At 47.8% G+C, this 18,313-nt stretch overlaps 1 protein-coding gene across 1 annotated transcript in view; it reads right to left on the bottom strand.

Annotated features, from left to right (window-relative positions):
• Positions 1-18,313, bottom strand: part of EGLN2 (egl-9 family hypoxia inducible factor 2) — a 38,829-nt gene that overhangs the window by 14,015 nt on the left and 6,501 nt on the right. Inside the window, exons 3-5 of the mRNA XM_030218677.1 lie at positions 5,770-5,889; positions 1,710-1,846; positions 1,235-1,302 (exon numbers count right to left, since the gene is read on the bottom strand). Of these exons, the coding sequence (XP_030074537.1) occupies positions 1,235-1,302; positions 1,710-1,846; positions 5,770-5,889 (325 nt within the window). The remainder of the gene's footprint in view (positions 1-1,234; positions 1,303-1,709; positions 1,847-5,769; positions 5,890-18,313) is intronic.

Below are 18,313 nucleotides of genomic sequence, written 5' to 3'. Positions count from 1 at the left end.
GTCCAACACACATCACAATGTCACTGTAATTATTACTATGAAGAGACAGTACATATAATTATTTTAATTTGTGTATGTGTCTTGGCATGAATGACAGTGCAGTTGACTTCTGTTCTTTAACTCTGGCGTTCTTTTCTTTGACAATTTTTGTGTTTTGTAAACCACTGTGACTTTTTAATAGTAACGGTGGTATATCAAGTAGAACAATAAACTTAAAACACAATTTACCTCATTTATGGGTCTAGTTTATTAATTTAGTGGTGAAAATCAGTGTTACGCTCTTAACATTTTTCCCCACCCTAAATTCAACCCTACTGCCATCCACTTTTTATGCTCCTAAATTTAGAAATTTAAGGCTTCTTTTACAAAGCCACGCTACCAATTCCCGTGCAGCAACCGAGAGAAAGCTCATAGGGACTGGACTTCCTCTCGTTGGCTGAGCAGGAATCGCTAGTACAACTTTGTAAAAGAAAGCAGTTAGTGCAATTTTAAACAAACGTTTAGGCCCAAAGCCCTAGTAAATTTTCAAAGAGGCCAATTTATAAGCTTAGCTATCAAAGTTTTGTTTTTTGTTATTTTAAATTTACATTTCCAAAATTTGCATCAAAGAAAATCAGCTCTCAAAGTTAGGAGCATAAATCCTTTTGAATATTGGACCCTCTTTTCACTTTGTGTGAGGAAACACAAGGTTCTTTCCTTTCTGTAGGATTCTTATCAAGGACTTTTGTGCTTTGGCTATAATTTGAGAGTCTCTCTCATGTCATTGCTCATTTAAACAAATGACCAAAGTTCACGGGCTCCTAGCAGAGCTCCGAGAGGAGGAAAAGCTTTCAAGGTTTTGCGGCCTGTTGCCAAAGGCTCAAATTTCTATCCAGCTCTCAACAGCGGCCTGTCCCACCCTCCCTGACACCTCCCACGTCATGCTCTTGTTCACAAAGAATATGCTGGCATCATATGCCCAGAGTGCTCCAATTTCTAGAAATATCAGGTCAAAGAGTTTACAAGCTGCACAGAGAAAGTAAAGGTGCAAGATGGAGATGGGGAAAACAGGCAGACAGAGTGCGGATGGGCAGTAAGGGAAGGTGAAATAGAGAAGGATGCCATAAAATTCAGCAGAAACAAGGCAGGAGGAAGTGACAAGAACAAGGGGATGAATAAGAAGCTAAAAAAAAGGTCAGAAAAAAAGAAAAACAAGCAAAAAGGGGTAAAAGAGAGGAGATGAAACCAAACTTACCCATCCGATACTTGTATTTAGCTTCTGATCTTTCTTTTGCATCAAAATACCAGACAGTAATGGCATACCTGCAGGAGAAAGGAACTGTACTGTGATGCTCAAGCTGTGGCAGCTTGTGCTGCAGTGCCCCCCCCCCCCAACCCAGTTTCTATCCTCTTTCCACCACCTCCCCTTTATAATTTATTCTAGGTTTCCATGCCTTCGACGCCACACAGGATGACCACAGATGCAGGGAAACAATTAACCCTAGTAATGGGCAAAAAAAAAAAAAAAAGAGTTCTAATGCCCCAGAGGGTTTACCACCTATGAATGGCAGAAACAGGAGTGGGACTGGCAGGAGTTAATATCAACACATCTGAAGAGGCATGTCCTCCTTGGGCAGGGCTTTTGTATTAGGGGAGCATGTGGCATAAGGGAGTGCGATAGCAAAATGGGATGGGGAGGCCCATAGTTAACCTCCAAGCTACCTCCCTACCTTGTGGCATAGGCTGGTTTCACTTCATGGGGATTTCGGCGATCAGACCAGAAGATCAACAGGCGATCAAACAAAGGCTCAATGTTAGCAACTAATGAACGGCCTTCTGGAAAAATCTGCAGCAGACCTCCATGGACCTTTAATAAAAAAAAGTTATACAAAGTTGAAATGTAACTTCAATGCAAATTCTGTTTTGCACCTCCCCCCCCCCCCCCCCCCCCACACACACATTACATACTGACTGGTCTCATCTTCCTATGATCACATGAATGAATAACCATATTCTGGCATGGCTCAGGTCATTCTTATTGTAGGAGCCCCAAGATCTGTGCCATTATCATCATGTCTGGCCCCACAACACCAAGATGGGGGCTAAAAGGCTTGAGGCACCACAATTCCTTGAGCAATGGCTGCTAAAGACTATCCTTTCCTTCTCAACTTCCTGTGCAGTTCGTATATCACTTCCTGTCTGTTAGGCTCACTGGCATCACTGGAGTCCCAAGAAAATTTCCAAACCAATCCAATTGTTCCACAGTATACCTAAGGAGGCCAATTGGCTCCATCACTTCTAATCTGTTTTTTATCCCCACTTCGTACAAGGGCTGGCAATTCTATATTTCTTTAGGAAATTAAGATAAGAGCATAAAGTGGAGGAGTGGCCTAGTGGTTAGGGTGGTGGACTTTGGTCCTGGGGAACTGAGGAACTGAGTTTGATTCCCACTTCAGGCACAGGCAGCTCCTTGTGACTCTGGCGCAAGTCACTTAACCCTCCATTGCCCCATGTAAGCCGCATTGAGCCTGCCATGAGTAGGAAAGCGCGGGGTACAAATGTAACAAAAAAAAAAAAAGTTCACTATATGTACTGAAGGTAAAAACCAGTTCAGAATCAATAATGCAGCCCAGATAACTGTATAACTAGCATGTTAACTTTATGCTAGTTACCCAAATACCTCACAGAGCCATCTTTTTCACAGTCAGTTATTGTAATGTTGTATTATAGGGCCACAGCCCCTCTCTCATGCACCCAAGCTGGTAACTATACCACTGCATCCCAAGAGGTTATTCTCCCCCCCCCCCCCAAGGCTGACCACAAAGGCAGTCAATCTGATTGGCTCCCATGATATGCAGGCAGTCTGAAGAAGAGCAGGGAGACACAAAAAAAAAAAAAGATGGGTTGATCTCCTGAGTGTCTTCCATGAGTTTTCAGTGGGATGTTGTCAAAAGAATTCATAAAACCAGGAGATGCCCCACCCTCCGCCATCCAAGTTACTCGCTTTAACGTCGTCCTTTAATCTCCAACTATGCTCCACCTCCCCCACTCATCAAAATGGTCACTGTCTTGATCTCATCTTCTCCTCCAACTGTTCACCTTCTAGTTTCCTTGCCTCTGATCATCCCTCCTCTGATCACCATCTTATAACTTTCACACTTAAATCTCCTCTCTCCCAGTCCCGTCCTATCCTATCTAATTTATCTAGGAATCTTCACGATATTGACCCTTCATCTCTATCCTCCCATGTTTCAAACCTCCTCTCTACTGTGGCACCATCCACGTCTGTCAACGAGGCTGTTTCTTCTTACAACAATACTCTATCCTCTGCCTTAGACACTCTTGCACCTTTGATGACCCGCCCTGTAAGGCGTACAAAACCCCAACCTTGGCTGAATTCTAATATCTGCTACCTACGTTCCTGTACCCGCTCCGCCGAACGCCTCTGGCGGAAATCTCGGGCCCTTGCTGATTTCTTACACTTTAAGTTCATGCTGACCTCCTTCCAATCTGCTCTTTTACGTGCCAAACAGGATTATTATATCCAACTGACCAACTCTCTTGGCTCTAATCCTCGACTTCTCTTCACCACATTGAACTCTCTCCTCAAGGTGCCCCCTCCCCCAACTCCCCCTTCATTATCTCCTCAGACCCTTAGTGAATTCTTTCACAACAAGGTTCAAAAAATAAACCTTGCTTTCTCTACCTCACCAGCTCTCCCTCCACTAGTCCATTCCCCTCTCTCTCCTTCCCCTCATTCCCTTTCCTCCTTTCCTGAAGTTACTATTGAGGAAACTACACTTCTCCTTTCTTCCTCAAAATGTACCACCTGTTCCTCTGATCCCATTCCCACCCACCTTCTTAATGCCATCTCTCCTACTCTTATTCCTTTTATCTGTCACATTCTCAATCTCTCACTTTCCACTGCGACTGTCCCTGCTGCCTTTAAACATGCTGTGGTCACACCTCTCCTTAAGAAGCCTTCACTTGACCCTACTTGTCCCTCTAATTACCGACCCATCTCCCTCCTTCCTTTTCTCTCCAAATTACTTGAGCGTGCTGTTCACCGCCGCTGCCTTGATTTTCTCTCCTCACATGCTATTCTTGACCCATTACAATCTGGTTTTCGCCCTCTCCACTCAACCGAAACTGCGCTTACTAAAGTCTCCAATGACCTATTACTGGCTAAATCCAGAGGTCAATATTCCATCCTCATTGTTCTTGATCTTTCCGCTGCTTTTGACACTGTCGATCACAACATACTTCTCGATACCCTGTCCTCACTTGGATTCCAGGGCTCTGTCCTTTCCTGGTTCTCTTCCTACCTCTCCCTCCGCACCTTTAGTGTTCACTCTGGTGGATCCTCTTCTACTTCTATTCCTCTGCCTGTCGGCGTACCTCAGGGTTCTGTTCTTGGTCCCCTCCTCTTTTCTATCTACACTTCTTCCCTTGGTTCATTAATCTCATCCCATGGCTTTTCCTACCATCTCTATGCTGATGACTCCCAAATCTACCTTTCTACCCCTGATATCTCACCTTGCATCCAAACCAAAGTTTCAGCGTGCTTGTCTGACATTGCTGTCTGGATGTCTCAACGCCACCTGAAATTAAATATGACCAAAACCGAGCTTCTCATTTTCCCCCCCAAACCCACCTCCCCGCTCCCCCCGTTTTCTATTTCTGTTGATGGCTCTCTCATTCTCCCTGTCTCCTCAGCTCGAAACCTTGGGGTCATCTTTGACTCTTCTCTCTCCTTCTCTGCTCATATCCAGCAGACCGCCAAGACCTGTCGTTTCTTTCTTTACAACATCCGTAAAATCCGCCCCTTTCTTTCCGAGCACTCTACCAAAACCCTCATCCACACCCTTGTCACCTCTCGTTTAGACTACTGCAATCTGCTTCTTGCTGGCCTCCCACTTAGTCACCTCTCCTCTCTCCAGTCGGTTCAAAACTCTGCTGCCCGTCTCATCTTCCGCCAGGGTCGCTTTACTCATACTACCCCTCTCCTCAAGACCCTTCACTGGCTCCCTATCCGTTTTCGCATCCTGTTCAAACTTCTTCTACTAACCTATAAATGTATTCACTCTGCTGCTCCCCAGTATCTCTCCACACTCGTCCTTCCCTACACCCCTTCCCGTGCACTCCGCTCCATGGATAATCCTACTTATCTGTTCCCTTCTCCACTACTGCCAACTCCAGACTTCGCGCCTTCTGTCTCGCTGCACCCTACGCCTGGAATAAACTTCCTGAGCCCCTACGTCTTGCCCCATCCTTGGCCACCTTTAAATCTAGACTGAAAACCCACCTCTTTAACATTGCTTTTGACTCGTAACCACTTGTAACCACTCGCCTCCACCTACCCTCCTCTCTTCCTTCCCGTTCACATTAATTGATTTGATTTGCTTACTTTATTTATTTTTTGTCTATTAGATTGTAAGCTCTTTGAGCAGGGACTGTCTTTCTTCTATGTTTGTACAGCGCTGCGTATGCCTTGTAGCGCTATAGAAATGCTAAATAGTAGTAGTAGTAGTAGTAGTAGAACAAACTTGCCCTGGGGGGTTCCCGGCTGCTAGGCCACAGAACCATTTCTTGACTCCCACTGAAGTCAATTTAAACAAACCCAATGCCCGTGCCACCCTTAAGTCAGGCCAGACTATCTATCTTAACAGCAAATCAGCAGGAAGTGGCCATAAGACCTCCAAGCATGGACAAAAGCGGGTCTATTGCTCTGGCAGATATGTCACAGGTTGTCCCTACCCCCCACCCCTCTGATTGGCTTGGAAGACATACCTTGATATCCCAGTTCCGGTTCAAGTAATATATACAGGTAATGCAGCGTCCATCTCCATTGGGGTTATCCACGTGTCGCACATACCCCATGCCGTTTCCAGGGTAACATGCCACCATAGCCTATGGAGAGGGAAAGTTGGGTGAAAATAGGATTAAGGACAGGATGCAAGAGACTTTGCGCTCACTCGCTCACTGCTACAGATGTTATGAGAGAAAAACCAAAAGAATTCAAGTGCAGAATAGGTCTCTCAGTTACAACAGAGCCTCCCAGTAATTACTAACATCCTCATAATACAAGGCATCATCTTGATAAAATTAAACAGGGCCAGCATTAGAGGGGTGCAAACAGGGCAACTGCCCTGGACCCCATAATAAGGGGACTTCCAAGTCTGCTTAAAACTGAAGGAGATGAAGCCTGCTGGTTGTTTTTGACCCCCTCCTCCACCAAAAAAAAAAAAAAAAAAAAAAAATTCTAACCTGGCCCCAACATGTATATAACACCAGTCCTGTGAAAACATTTATATATAAAAAAAAGGTGATTCCCCTGTACCTTCCCTCCTCTCTGACAATCAAATCAGGGAAAGGGGACACAGAAGTTCACACTCAGTCTCACTACAGCTGCTGCTCCTCCTCCTCCTCCTCATTATGTATATCCTGGTTACAAGGAGGAAGGCCCAGTTGAAAGGACAGGGTTCATATGGTCACCATGTCCTATCCCTGTCCTGCAGGCTTGTGTCACTCTTCTGCCTATGCACCTGTGCATAAAAAGACAGAAGAAATGGATGGCGGGGAGTACAGACAGGAATCCAGCAGCAGGAGGGAGATGGAGAGGATGCTGGTAGAGAAGACAAGAGTAAAATCTTGTGAAAGGAAGCAGATGGTGGTATTTTAAGAGGAATGGGAGATAGAGAGGAGGCTGAACAGTGATATAGTAGGGGGTTGGTGAAGAGGGACCCGGACAAAACCAAAGGGAGGGGGGAAAAAAGGAGCAGGAAGTAAAACTATAGGCTTGATATTAAAAAAAAAAATTATACGGTCAGCAGCACCCATGCCAATCACAGTTCTTTTTAATAAAAAATGGTTATGCATTAACCTGAAGGTGAAATTAAGAGCAGATTGGAGTCCTGCCAAAAGGTACATGCAGAACAGTGAAATTCAGCTGCTTGCCGCATGACTTCAATGCATAAATTAGGCCAACAAAACGCAGGCTTATCTTATGCATTACACAGAGACAACTGCTGCATAAACATACATTCAGGAGTGCTACTTAACATGTGGTGAAACTGAATAGCACAACGCACTGCTGAACCAGGCCTTACAGATCCTGCATTTAATGACATGTGTCTAAACTAGCAGTACTCGGGGGGGGGGGGGGGGGGGGGGGGGGCACCAGAGGTCAGATATTCCTAAAGAATATGTAAGAGATTTGGATGCAAACCTCTCATGCATATTAGGGATGATATGAAAACTTGCCCCCTTGGCAGCCCTCAAGGGCTGGGAGTGAAGACCACTGTTCTAAACTGTTCTTGTGTGCTATATCTGAATAAAGAAAGAAGAATAAATATGGGAAAGGACTTTTTTTTTTTTTTTTTAAATCATAGATCTGCTCATATGTGTTAGGTATGAAATTCAGTCACAGAGCCAGAGCTGATACATGGACAGATTTGTCCAGTCATTCTTGTCGATGTAGCCAAGGATGCATCTCAGGTACAGAGTGACCACCTACACAGTAACTGTCCTTATGCATGACAGCTTGTCTGCTTCCTCACCACCTGGGGAAGAGAGCATATGAGATCCCATACTTAATCCAGCCACCACCACCCCCCCTCCCACACACAATTTCTGGGGATGATCCGAACAGCTACCAAAAGCTGAAAGCCTGTTGCCTAGGTCCATACTGGACAGGCACAAGCCACCGCTTACCTGGAAGATTTCTGGGAAGCTGCGAGCACCAACCCAGCTACACTGCCCCCCCCCCCCCCCCCATGGCCTGCAGTATGCTTATGTAACAAACACAGTGAAGCTGACACCAAAGGAGGAATAGTCTAGATGATATGCGTGTGTGTGTTACACACGAATATATATATAAAAAATAAACACAATTTATTAAAAACATCCAAACACTCGACATGAATCGTGTTTCCCTCAGGAGTCTCCAAAATGGATGTCTCTATGCCTCCAATATGACGCAGGAAATAAATACACCTTTAAACCAACAAACGCTATCGCGTTGGTAATCGTCTCTACTACTTGGTCATGTCTCCTTTAATTCTCCCCCCCAAAAAAGGGTCTGTCTTTGTCACAGATGTCTCTGCTCCTGGTTGCAGTGCTGTAACCTACCAATCCTCCTACCACTGTCACAGAATGAGAACAGATAAGCACTGTTAGACCTATCTAGAATGCCTACCCTCATTCCTGGTGCCATACCACGGCCAATTTTTTTGCAATTCTTTATTGACAGCGATCTGCTGTGGTTATCTCTGGTTACTTTTTTTTTTTTGTCTCAACCACATCCTCTAGAAATCCATTTCATGTATCCACCACCCTGCCTCTGAAGGAGTATTTTCATAGCTTGCTCATGAGGTTACTATCATCCTTCCTGCACCCCAGAGATTCATATCCTCTAATAGATTCACGTTTTGTACCCCAATTAATAACCTCTGAGGTATCTTAATGTCTCTCAGTCAAATTTCTTTGTGTATGAAAAACAGGACAGTAGAGCAGTCTTAACAGTTAGGCAGCAGACCGAGAACCAGAGAAGCTTGGTTCAAATTCCACAGACACTGCTTGTGATCTTGGGCAAGTCACTTAATGTTCTACCGCCTCGGGTACAAAATTTAGATTGTGAGCCCTTCAGGAACAGAAAGATACTTTGTGTACCTGAATGTAATTCACCTTGAAGTACAACTGAAAAAGGCGTGAGCTAAATCCAAAATCCCTTCCCCGATTTGTTTAAGCTGGACACAGAATTGCTTATCGTTGATTAAATTTGTTATACCGCCTAGCTTTTACAATTTAAGACGGTTTACAAAACTATAATAAAAAATATTAAGAAAAGAACTCCATAAATGAGGAAAGACCTAAACGCAAACATACAAGAGAGCAAGCTACACAAAACATTCCTGTTATCAGGAAGGACATCTTGAAGCTCTCCCTGTAACACAAATTTGTTGTATCCATAATCCAACAACTGGTGATAAAAAGAAATAAAGCAAAAAGGAAATGAAAATAAGACGATACCATTTTTTATTGGACTAATTTGATACATTTTTTGGCACGCTTTCAAAGGCGGAACCTTTTTATTCAGGTTTGATTAAGCAAACACAGCTGGTGGAATTCAGACCCTTGTCACAGACCTGTGCATACACAGTGCCAGCTTCATTTCAGCGGTTTGCATATCACTTGCTTCCATCTCCAGCAAGGATTTTGTACACCTGCCCTCGTCCCTCCCCAACCATCATTCGCTCGGGTCACACACAAACAGAAAACTGCTTTAAACCTACCCTAACCCAGCCACAGGCAGTACCTCTCCATGCCCTATCACCTAGTAAATCTCAGTTGGATACCAGCACAGTGGAGGCTGCCTGTTCTACCTGCTTCCCAGTGAAAGGTCAGGCTCCGGGTGCAGCTGTACAACAAGGTGTGAAGGTAAAACCAGCTTAATGTTTCTTTCACAAGCTATTTGGGGCTATTTATCCGTCCAGGTCCAAACAGCTAAGGTCAGGCCATTCTAAGGAAAACCTTGTTTCACACACAGAAACAACAAACCTAGGCCATGTGTTCCCACTAAACAGGTCCCAGTTGCGAGGCCAGGGAACCTATGATTAAGGTCTGTTCCCCCCACCAACCCCATAACTGTTATCCAGCTGGCAACAGACAGCATTTTTTTGCATGCTGCTAGGGCTAACAGCAACAATTCAATACTAGATCTATCCAGCCTGGAACAGAATAAAAATGGGCCTAGGGGGGTGAAGTTGGATTCTAAACCCCAAACAGATTTTGAAGCACCAACTGCCCGAACCGACTGTTGCGTCGGGTATCCTGCTGCAGGCAGTAATGAGATGCGAATGTGTGGACAGATGACCACGTCGCAGCCTTGCAGATCTCTTCAATAGTGGCTGACTTCAAGTGGGCCACTGACGCTGCCATGGCTCTAATATTATGAACCGTGACATGACCCTCAAGAGCCAGCCCAGCCTGGGCATAAGTGAAGGAAATGCAGTCTGCTAGCCAATTCGATAAGGTGCGTTTCCCCACAGCCACTTCCCTCCTGTTGGGATCAAAAGAAACAAACATTTGGGCGGACTGTCTGTTGGGCTGTGTCCGCTCCAGATAGAAGGCCAATGCTCTTTTGCAGTCCAATGTGTGCAGCTGACGTTCAGCAGGGCAGGAATGCGGACGGGGAAAGAATGTTGGCAAGACAATTGACTGGTTCAGATGGAACTCCGACACCACCTTCGGCAAGAACTTAGGGTGAGTGCGGAGGACTACTCTATTATGATGAAATTTGGTGTAAGGAGCATGGGCTACCAGGGCCTGAAGCTCACTGACTCTAAGAGCTGAAGTTACTGCCACCAAGAAAATGAGGGACCTTGTGGTTGGCTTGAGATGCGAAGAGATCCACCAAGGGGGTGCCCCACACTTGGAAGATCTGGCGCACTACTCTGGAGTTGAGCGACCACTCGTGAGGTTGCATAATCCTTGCTCAGCCTGTCGGCCAGACTGTTGTTTACTCCTGCCAGGTATGTGGCTTGGAGAAACATGCCGTAACGGCGAGCCCACAGCCACATGCTGACGGCTTCCTGACACAGGGGGTGAGATCCGGTGCCCCCCTGCTTGTTGATGTAATACATGGCAACCTGGTTGTCTGTCTGAATTTGGATAATTTGGTGGGACAGCCGATCTCTGAAAGCCTTCAGAGCGTTCCAGACCGCTCGCAACTCCAGGAGATTGATCTGTAGACCTTGTTCCTGGAGGGACCAGCTTCCCTGGGTGTGAAGCCCATCGACATGAGCTCCCCACCCCAGGAGAGACGCATCCGTAGTCAGCACTTTTTGCGGCTGAGGAATTTGGAAAGGGCGTCCCAGAGTCAAATTGGACCAAATCGTCCACCATTGCAGGGATTCGAGAAAACTCGTGGACAGGTGGATCACGTCCTCTAGATCCCCAGCAGCCTGAAACCACTGGGAAGCTAGGGTCCATTGAGCAGATCGCATGCGAAGACGAGCCATGGGAGTCACGTGAACTGTGGAGGCCATGTGGCCAAGCAATCTCAACATTTGCCGAGCTGTGATCTGCTGGGATGCTCACACCCGGGAGACGAGGGACAACAGATTGTTGGCCCTTGTCTCCGGAAGATAGGCACGAGCCGTCCGAGAATCCAGCAGAGCTCCTATGAATTCGAGTCTCTGTACTGGGAGAAGATGGGACTTTGGATAATTTATCACAAACCCCAGTAGCTCCAGGAGGCGAATAGTCATCTGCATGGACTGTAGAGCTCCTGCCTCGGATGTGTTCTTCACCAGCCAATCGTCGAGATAAGGGAACACGTGCACTCCAAGTCTGCAGAGCGCTGCTGCTACCACAGCCAGGCACTTCGTGAACACCCTGGGCGCAGAGGCGAGCCCAAAGGGTAGCACACAGTACTGGAACTGACGTGTTCCCAGACAGAATCGGAGATACTGTCTGTGAGCTGGCAGTATCGGAATATGCGTGTAAGCATCCTTTAAGTCCAGAGAGCATAGCCAATCTTTTTCCTGAATCATGGGAAGAAGGGTGCCCAGGAAAAGCATCCTGAACTTTTCCTTGACCAGATATTTGTTCAGGGCACTTAGGTCTAGGATGGGACGCATCCCCCCTGTTTTCTTTTCCACAAGGAAGTACCTGGAATAGAATCCCAGCCCTTCTTGCCCCGGTGGCACGGGCTCGACCGCATTGGCGCTGAGAAGGGCGGAGAGTTCCTCTGCAAGTACCTGCTTGTGCTGGAAGCTGAAAGACTGAGCTTCCGGTGGGCAATTTGGAGGCATGGAGGCCAAATTGAGGGCGTATCCTTGCTGGACTATTTGAAGAACCCAACGGTCAGAGGTTATAAGAGGCCAGCTTTGGTGAAAAACTTTCAACCTCCCCCCGACCGGCAGATCGTCCAGCACTGACACTTTGGTCTCGGCTATGCTCTGCTGGAGCCAGTCAAAAGCTCGCTCCCTGCTTTTGCTGGGGAGCTGTGGGGCCTTGCTGAGGCGCACGCTGCTGACGAGAGCGAGCACGCTGGGGCTTTGCCTGGGCCGCAGGCTGTCGAGAGGGAGGATTGTACCTACGCTTACCAGAAGAGTAGGGAACGGCCCTCCTTCTCCCATAAAAACGTCTACCTGATGAGGTAGATGCTGAAGGCTGCCGGCGGGAGAATTTGTCAAAAGCATTATCCCGCTGGTGGAGCTGTTCTACCACCTGTTCGACTTTTTCCCCAAAAATGTTATCCGCTCCGCAAGGGAAGTCCGCAATCCGCTGCTGGATCCTATTCTCCAGGTCGGAGGCACGCAGCCATGAGAGTCTGCGCATCACCACACCTTGAGCAGCGGCCCTGGACGCAACATCAAAGGTATCAAATACCCCTCTGGCCAGGAATTTTCTACATGCCTTCAGCTGCCTGACCACCTCCTGAAACGGCTTGGCTTGCTCAGAACGGAGCTGGTCCACCAAGTCCGCCAGCTTCCGCACATTATTCCGCATATGGATGCTCGTGTAGAGCTGGTATGATTGAATCTTGGCCACGAGCATGGAAGAATGATAGGCCTTCCTCCCAAAGGAGTCTAAGGTTCTGGAGTCTTTGCCCGGGGGCGCCGAAGCATGTTCCCTAGAACTCTTAGCCTTCTTCAGGGCCAGATCCACCACACCAGAGTCGTGAGGCAACTGAGTGCGCATCAGCTCTGGGTCCCCATGGATCCGATACTGGGACTCTATCTTCTTGGGAATGTGGGGATTAGTTAGTGGCTTGGTCCAGTTCGCCAGCAATGTCTTTTTTAGGACATGATGCATGGGTACTGTGGACGCTTCCTTAGGTGGAGAAGGATAGTCCAAGACCTCAAACATTTCAGCCCTCGGCTCATCCTCCACGACCACTAGGAAGGGGATGGCCGTAGACATCTCCCGGACAAAGGCCGAGAAAGACAGACTCTCGGGAGGAGAAAGCTGCCTTTCAGGGGAGGGAGTGGGGTCAGAAGGAAGACCATCAGACTCCTCGTCAGAGAAATATCTGATGTCCTCCTCTTCCTCCCACGAGGCCTCGTCATCAGTATCAGACACAAGTTCACGAAACTGCGTCTGAAGCCGCACCCGTCTCGACTCCGTGGGAACCCGGCCATGGTGGGAGCGTCGAGAGGTGGACTCCCTGGCCGGCAGCAGCGAAGCGCCCTCCCCCGACGTCGTCAGGGAGTCCACTTGGGAGGCAGCCGAAGCCGGTGCCGCCGGGGACCTCACCCCGGGCAAAGGGCCAGCTGTCGCCTCACTCGATGGCACCGGTGGCGCAGGCACCCCCGGTACCAGAGAAGGGCGCAACAGCTCTTCCAGGATGCCAGGAAGAACGGCCCGGAGACTCTCGTGCAGAACGGCTGTGGAGAAAGGCTGAGAAGCTGGTGCAGGCGTCGAAGTCAAAACCTGTTCCGGGCACGGAGGCGGTACCGGGCTGTCCGGGATAGAGCGCATCGACACCTCCTGGATGGTGAGCAGTCCTCCCGGTGCCGATGCCTGCTGGGTGCCGACTCCCTCGGCGACCCAGAGCTCCCGGTACCAAGTCGGGAAGGTGACCGGTGACCATGCTTCTTCGACTTCTTCGAGCGAAGCACGTCACCGGAGCTCCCCGGTACCGATGAGGAGGATGTAGAATCCAGATGTCGCTTGCTCGGGGCCGGGGCCGAAGAAGGTCGATCCCGGGGGGGGGGGCTGTACCGCAGGAGCCCTCAGGGCAGGAGGAGACCTACCCGAAGGCTCACCATCACCAGCAGGGGAATGGACAGCCCTCACCTGCACTCCAGACGAAGCACCACCATCCGACGACATCAACACCAGCGGGGGTCCCGGTACTGCCGACGCACTCTTCCGAAGTCTCGGTACCGTCGATGCAGGAGGAATACACCTCGATGCTGTCGACGCCGATGCACTCCCCGAAGACTTCGGTGCTGCCGATGCCGATGCACTTGACGAATCCCGGGATGCTGAGGCTGTCGAAGCACCAGAGAACAGAACGTTCCACTGGGCTAATCTCGCTACCCGAGTCCTCTTCTGTAGAACAGCACAAAGACTACAGGCCTGCGGGCGGTGCCCAGCCCCCAGACACTGAAGACACGAAGCGTGCCTATCAGTGAGCGAGATTATCCGGGCGCACTGGGTGCACTTCTTGAAGCCGCTGGAAGGCTTTGATGACATGGGCGGAAAAATCGCGCTAGCGAAATCAAAGTTTGCGATGATGACAAGAGGCACCAAGAAAAAGGGGAGAAAAAACCCGTACGGGCGGCCAACAAGGCCACTACCCGAAAGCGAAAGGAAACTTACGCTGGGGAAAAGGAAACTAGAAATACGGGAAAAGGCCTTTTTTTTTTTTTTAAACACAGAAAATTAGAAAACTCGAAAGACGCGCGAGGTCTTCTGAGGGGCACGAAACGGCGGCAAAACACGACCGTCCCGAGCGCGGACAAAAGAAGACTGACGAACACGAGCCAGTTCGGGAGGGAAGACGGTCGCGCATGCGCGGTTGGGCGCGCGAGGGCTAGCAAACGTCTTTGCTAGTGAAGATTCCGATTGGAGGGGGATGCCGTGGACGTCACCCATCAGTGAGAACAAGCAGCCTGCTTGTCCTCGGAGAAATATATATATATATATATATATATATATATATATATATATATATATATACACACATACATACATATCTCTCTATATAAAAGGCAACCCCAACGTTCTGAAGCCTCCACGGAAGTTGAGGCGCCCGAGATATCCGGTGTGCCCTGAAGTGTCTGCACCACCCTTGCGTCAAAACGTCATGACGTCGAGGGCGGAGCTATGACACTCCAGGGCCCAAACGGAAACGCCACAGCAAACAAGGCAAGTAGCTCGGAGGGACGGAGGGAGGGGGCCCCTTGCTAGCGCCCGTTTCATTGCGCTCAGAAACGGGCATTTTTTCCTAGTATATATATATATATATATATATATATACACAGTGGTGGAAATAAGTATTTGATCCCTTGCTGATTTTGTAAGTTTGCCCACTGACAAAGACATGAGCAGCCCATAATTGAAGGGTAGGTTATTGGTAACAGTGAGAGATAGCACATCACAAATTAAATCCGGAAAATCACATTGTGGAAAGTATATGAATTTATTTGCATCTGCAGAGGGAAATAAGTATTTAATCCCTCTGGCAAACAAGACCTAATACTTGGTGGCAAAACCCTTGTTGGCAAGCACAGCGGTCAGACGTCTTCTGTAGTTGATGATGAGGTTTGCACACATGTCAGGAGGAATTTTGGTCCACTCCTCTTTGCAGATCATCTCTAAATCATTAAGAGTTCTGGGCTGTCGCTTGGCAACTCGCAGCTTCAGCTCCCTCCATAAGTTTTCAATGGGATTAAGGTCTGGTGACTGGCTAGGCCACTCCATGACCCTAATGTGCTTCTTCCTGAGCCACTCCTTTGTTGCCTTGGCTGTATGTTTTGGGTCATTGTCGTGCTGGAAGACCCAGCCACGACCCATTTTTAAGGCCCTGGCGGAGGGAAGGAGGTTGTCACTCAGAATTGTACGGTACATGGTCCCATCCATTCTCCCATTGATGCGGTGAAGTAGTCCTGTGCCCTTAGAAGAGAAACACCCCCAAAACATAACATTTCCACCTCCATGCTTGACAGTGGGGACGGTGTTCTTTGGGTCATAGGCAGCATTTCTCTTCCTCCAAACACGGCGAGTTGAGTTCATGCCAAAGAGCTCAATTTTTGTCTCATCTGACCACAGCACCTTCTCCCAATCACTCTCGGCATCATCCAGGTGTTCACTGGCAAACTTCAGACGGGCCGTCACATGTGCCTTCCGGAGCAGGGGGACCTTGCGGGCACTGCAGGATTGCAATCCGTTATGTCGTAATGTGTTACCAATGGTTTTCGTGGTGACAGTGGTCCCAGCTGCCTTGAGATCATTGACAAGTTCCCCCCTTGTAGTTGTAGGCTGATTTCTAACCTTCCTCATGATCAAGGATACCCCACGAGGTGAGATTTTGCGTGGAGCCCCAGATCTTTGTCGATTGACAGTCATTTTGTACTTCTTCCATTTTCTTACTATGGCACCAACAGTTGTCTCCTTCTCGCCCAGCGTCTTACTGATGGTTTTGTAGCCCATTCCAGCCTTGTGCAGGTGTATGATCTTGTCCCTGACATCCTTAGACAGCTCCTTGCTCTTGGCCATTTTGTAGAGGTTAGAGTCTGACTGATTCACTGAGTCTGTGGACAGGTGTCTTTCATACAGGTGACCATTGCCGACAGCTGTCTGTCATGCAGGTAACGAGTTGATTTGGAGCATCTACCTGGTCTGTAGGGGCCAGATCTCTTACTGGTTGGTGGCGGATCAAATACTTATTTCCCTCTGCAGAAAGCAAATAAATTCATATACTTTCCACAATGTGATTTTCCGGATTTAATTTGTGATGTGCTATCTCTCACTGTTACCAATAACCTACCCTTCAATTATGGGCTGCTCATGTCTTTGTCAGTGGGCAAACTTACAAAATCAGCAAGGGATCAAATACTTATTTCCACCACTGTATATACACACATATATACATATATATATATATATATATATACACATATATACATATATATATATATATATATATAATCTGACCACAGCAGGCAGAATTAGACCACGATATTCAATACCAGGCCACATCAAGGCATCAACATTGATACTCGAGGCTGCTGGGATTCATGCAGGTTCTGGGACAATATTCAGCCAGGACTGGCATAAAGTTATCTGGCAGGCTCCCCCCCCCCCCCCCACCTTTTCCCCCGTTCCAATGCCACCTCTCTGCCATCAACCCCTCTCCCTGTACCAAAGTGTCTCCCTCCCACCTCCCTGAAGAGCACTGGAATGGGGGTTCCAATTCCCCCTCCTGCCCATCCCTGTCCACAAGAACAGGGGTCCCCCCCCAATGATCTATAATCTAACAGGTGGGAGCAATGCCCACTCGCTCCTGCCCATCACAACTGACTTCAAAGTGGCTGTCATCAACTCTAGTGTCTGTCTCATGGCGCTAGTGGTACATGTTTTTATCATAAAGCAGGAGAGAGGTCTGGGAATTAGAATGGAGGGTTGGGGGGATCCAATTGGCTATCCAGAGGTTGGCCAATATTCAGTGGCAAAAGTTAGGACAGTTTCTTATGCAGCTTAGCTACATGTGCATGGAACTGAATATAGCCTGTGCCCACGTAACTGCCAGCTCCTCACCAACTCTGGCCCCAGACTGCACATCAGTAGTCTCTGAAAATATTCAGCAGCGCTCAGTTAACAGGCATTGAATACCCATAGATGGAAACATAGTAAATGACAGCAGATAGAGACCTGAGCGGTCCATGCAGTCTGCCTAACAATCACACTCATTATCAAGTCATGATTAAACCAACACTGAATGTGATATCAAATACTTGATTATTGTCTCTTTGGCATTTCTGGGACACAGATCATAGAAGTCTGCCCGGTTCTGCCCTTCGGATCCTGTTACTGAAGTTGCCGTTGAAGCTCAATCCAGTCCATTCTAATCCGGATTGCCAGACCGTATAAAGCTTTCCCAGCACCAGCCTTAGTTCTTTACAACCAGAGTCACTATCTAAGCGCCACTCAACATGCAAACACATATACAATCATTTAAGTTTTTTTTTATTCCATTCATTTTCTAATTAAAGATCCTCTGTGTTCATCCCCCAGTGTACAATCTAAGCAGGCAGGTACCCTTTTTGTCCCCTTCAATCATTAGCGACCCCCACTGAGTTAGGAATAGACCAGCTGGGGCTCCCTCCCTTAGCGAGGAAAGTCTGTTCATTGTATCACAGCATCCACCAAGGATGAATCATTCACCCCCACAACACATAAATCCTCATATAACAATGCCTTACACTAGTAATTCCCAAACCTGTCCTGGGGGAACCCCAGCCAGTCAGGTTTTCAGGATATCCACAATAAATATTCATGAGATCGATTTGCATGAACTGCCTCCTTGGTATATAAACCTCTGATTCATTTCCATTGTGGATACCCTGACAACCTGACTGGCTGATGTTCCCCTAGGACAGGTTTGGGATCCCCTGCACTACACTTTAAAAGTTAAGCATGGTGGACCCCCTGCAGCACCTTCCCTAGCCTGGACTTTTAAATAAAGGGCATTCACATGGGCTCCCTATTAGCCTGGCTCCTGGGTTTGCATCTCCCAGTGCACAGTGAAACATGAAGCACTACTGCTTCTGTTGGCAATGAAATTTCATACATATCACATATGGCAGGTTGAGAATTT

The sequence above is a fragment of the Microcaecilia unicolor genome, chromosome 11 (genome assembly GCF_901765095.1).
Source record: "Microcaecilia unicolor chromosome 11, aMicUni1.1, whole genome shotgun sequence".
Classification (NCBI taxonomy): Eukaryota; Metazoa; Chordata; class Amphibia; order Gymnophiona; family Siphonopidae; genus Microcaecilia; species Microcaecilia unicolor.
The sequence above is the reverse complement of the archived record's forward strand: the minus strand, read 5'-3'. Positions and strand labels throughout refer to the sequence as shown.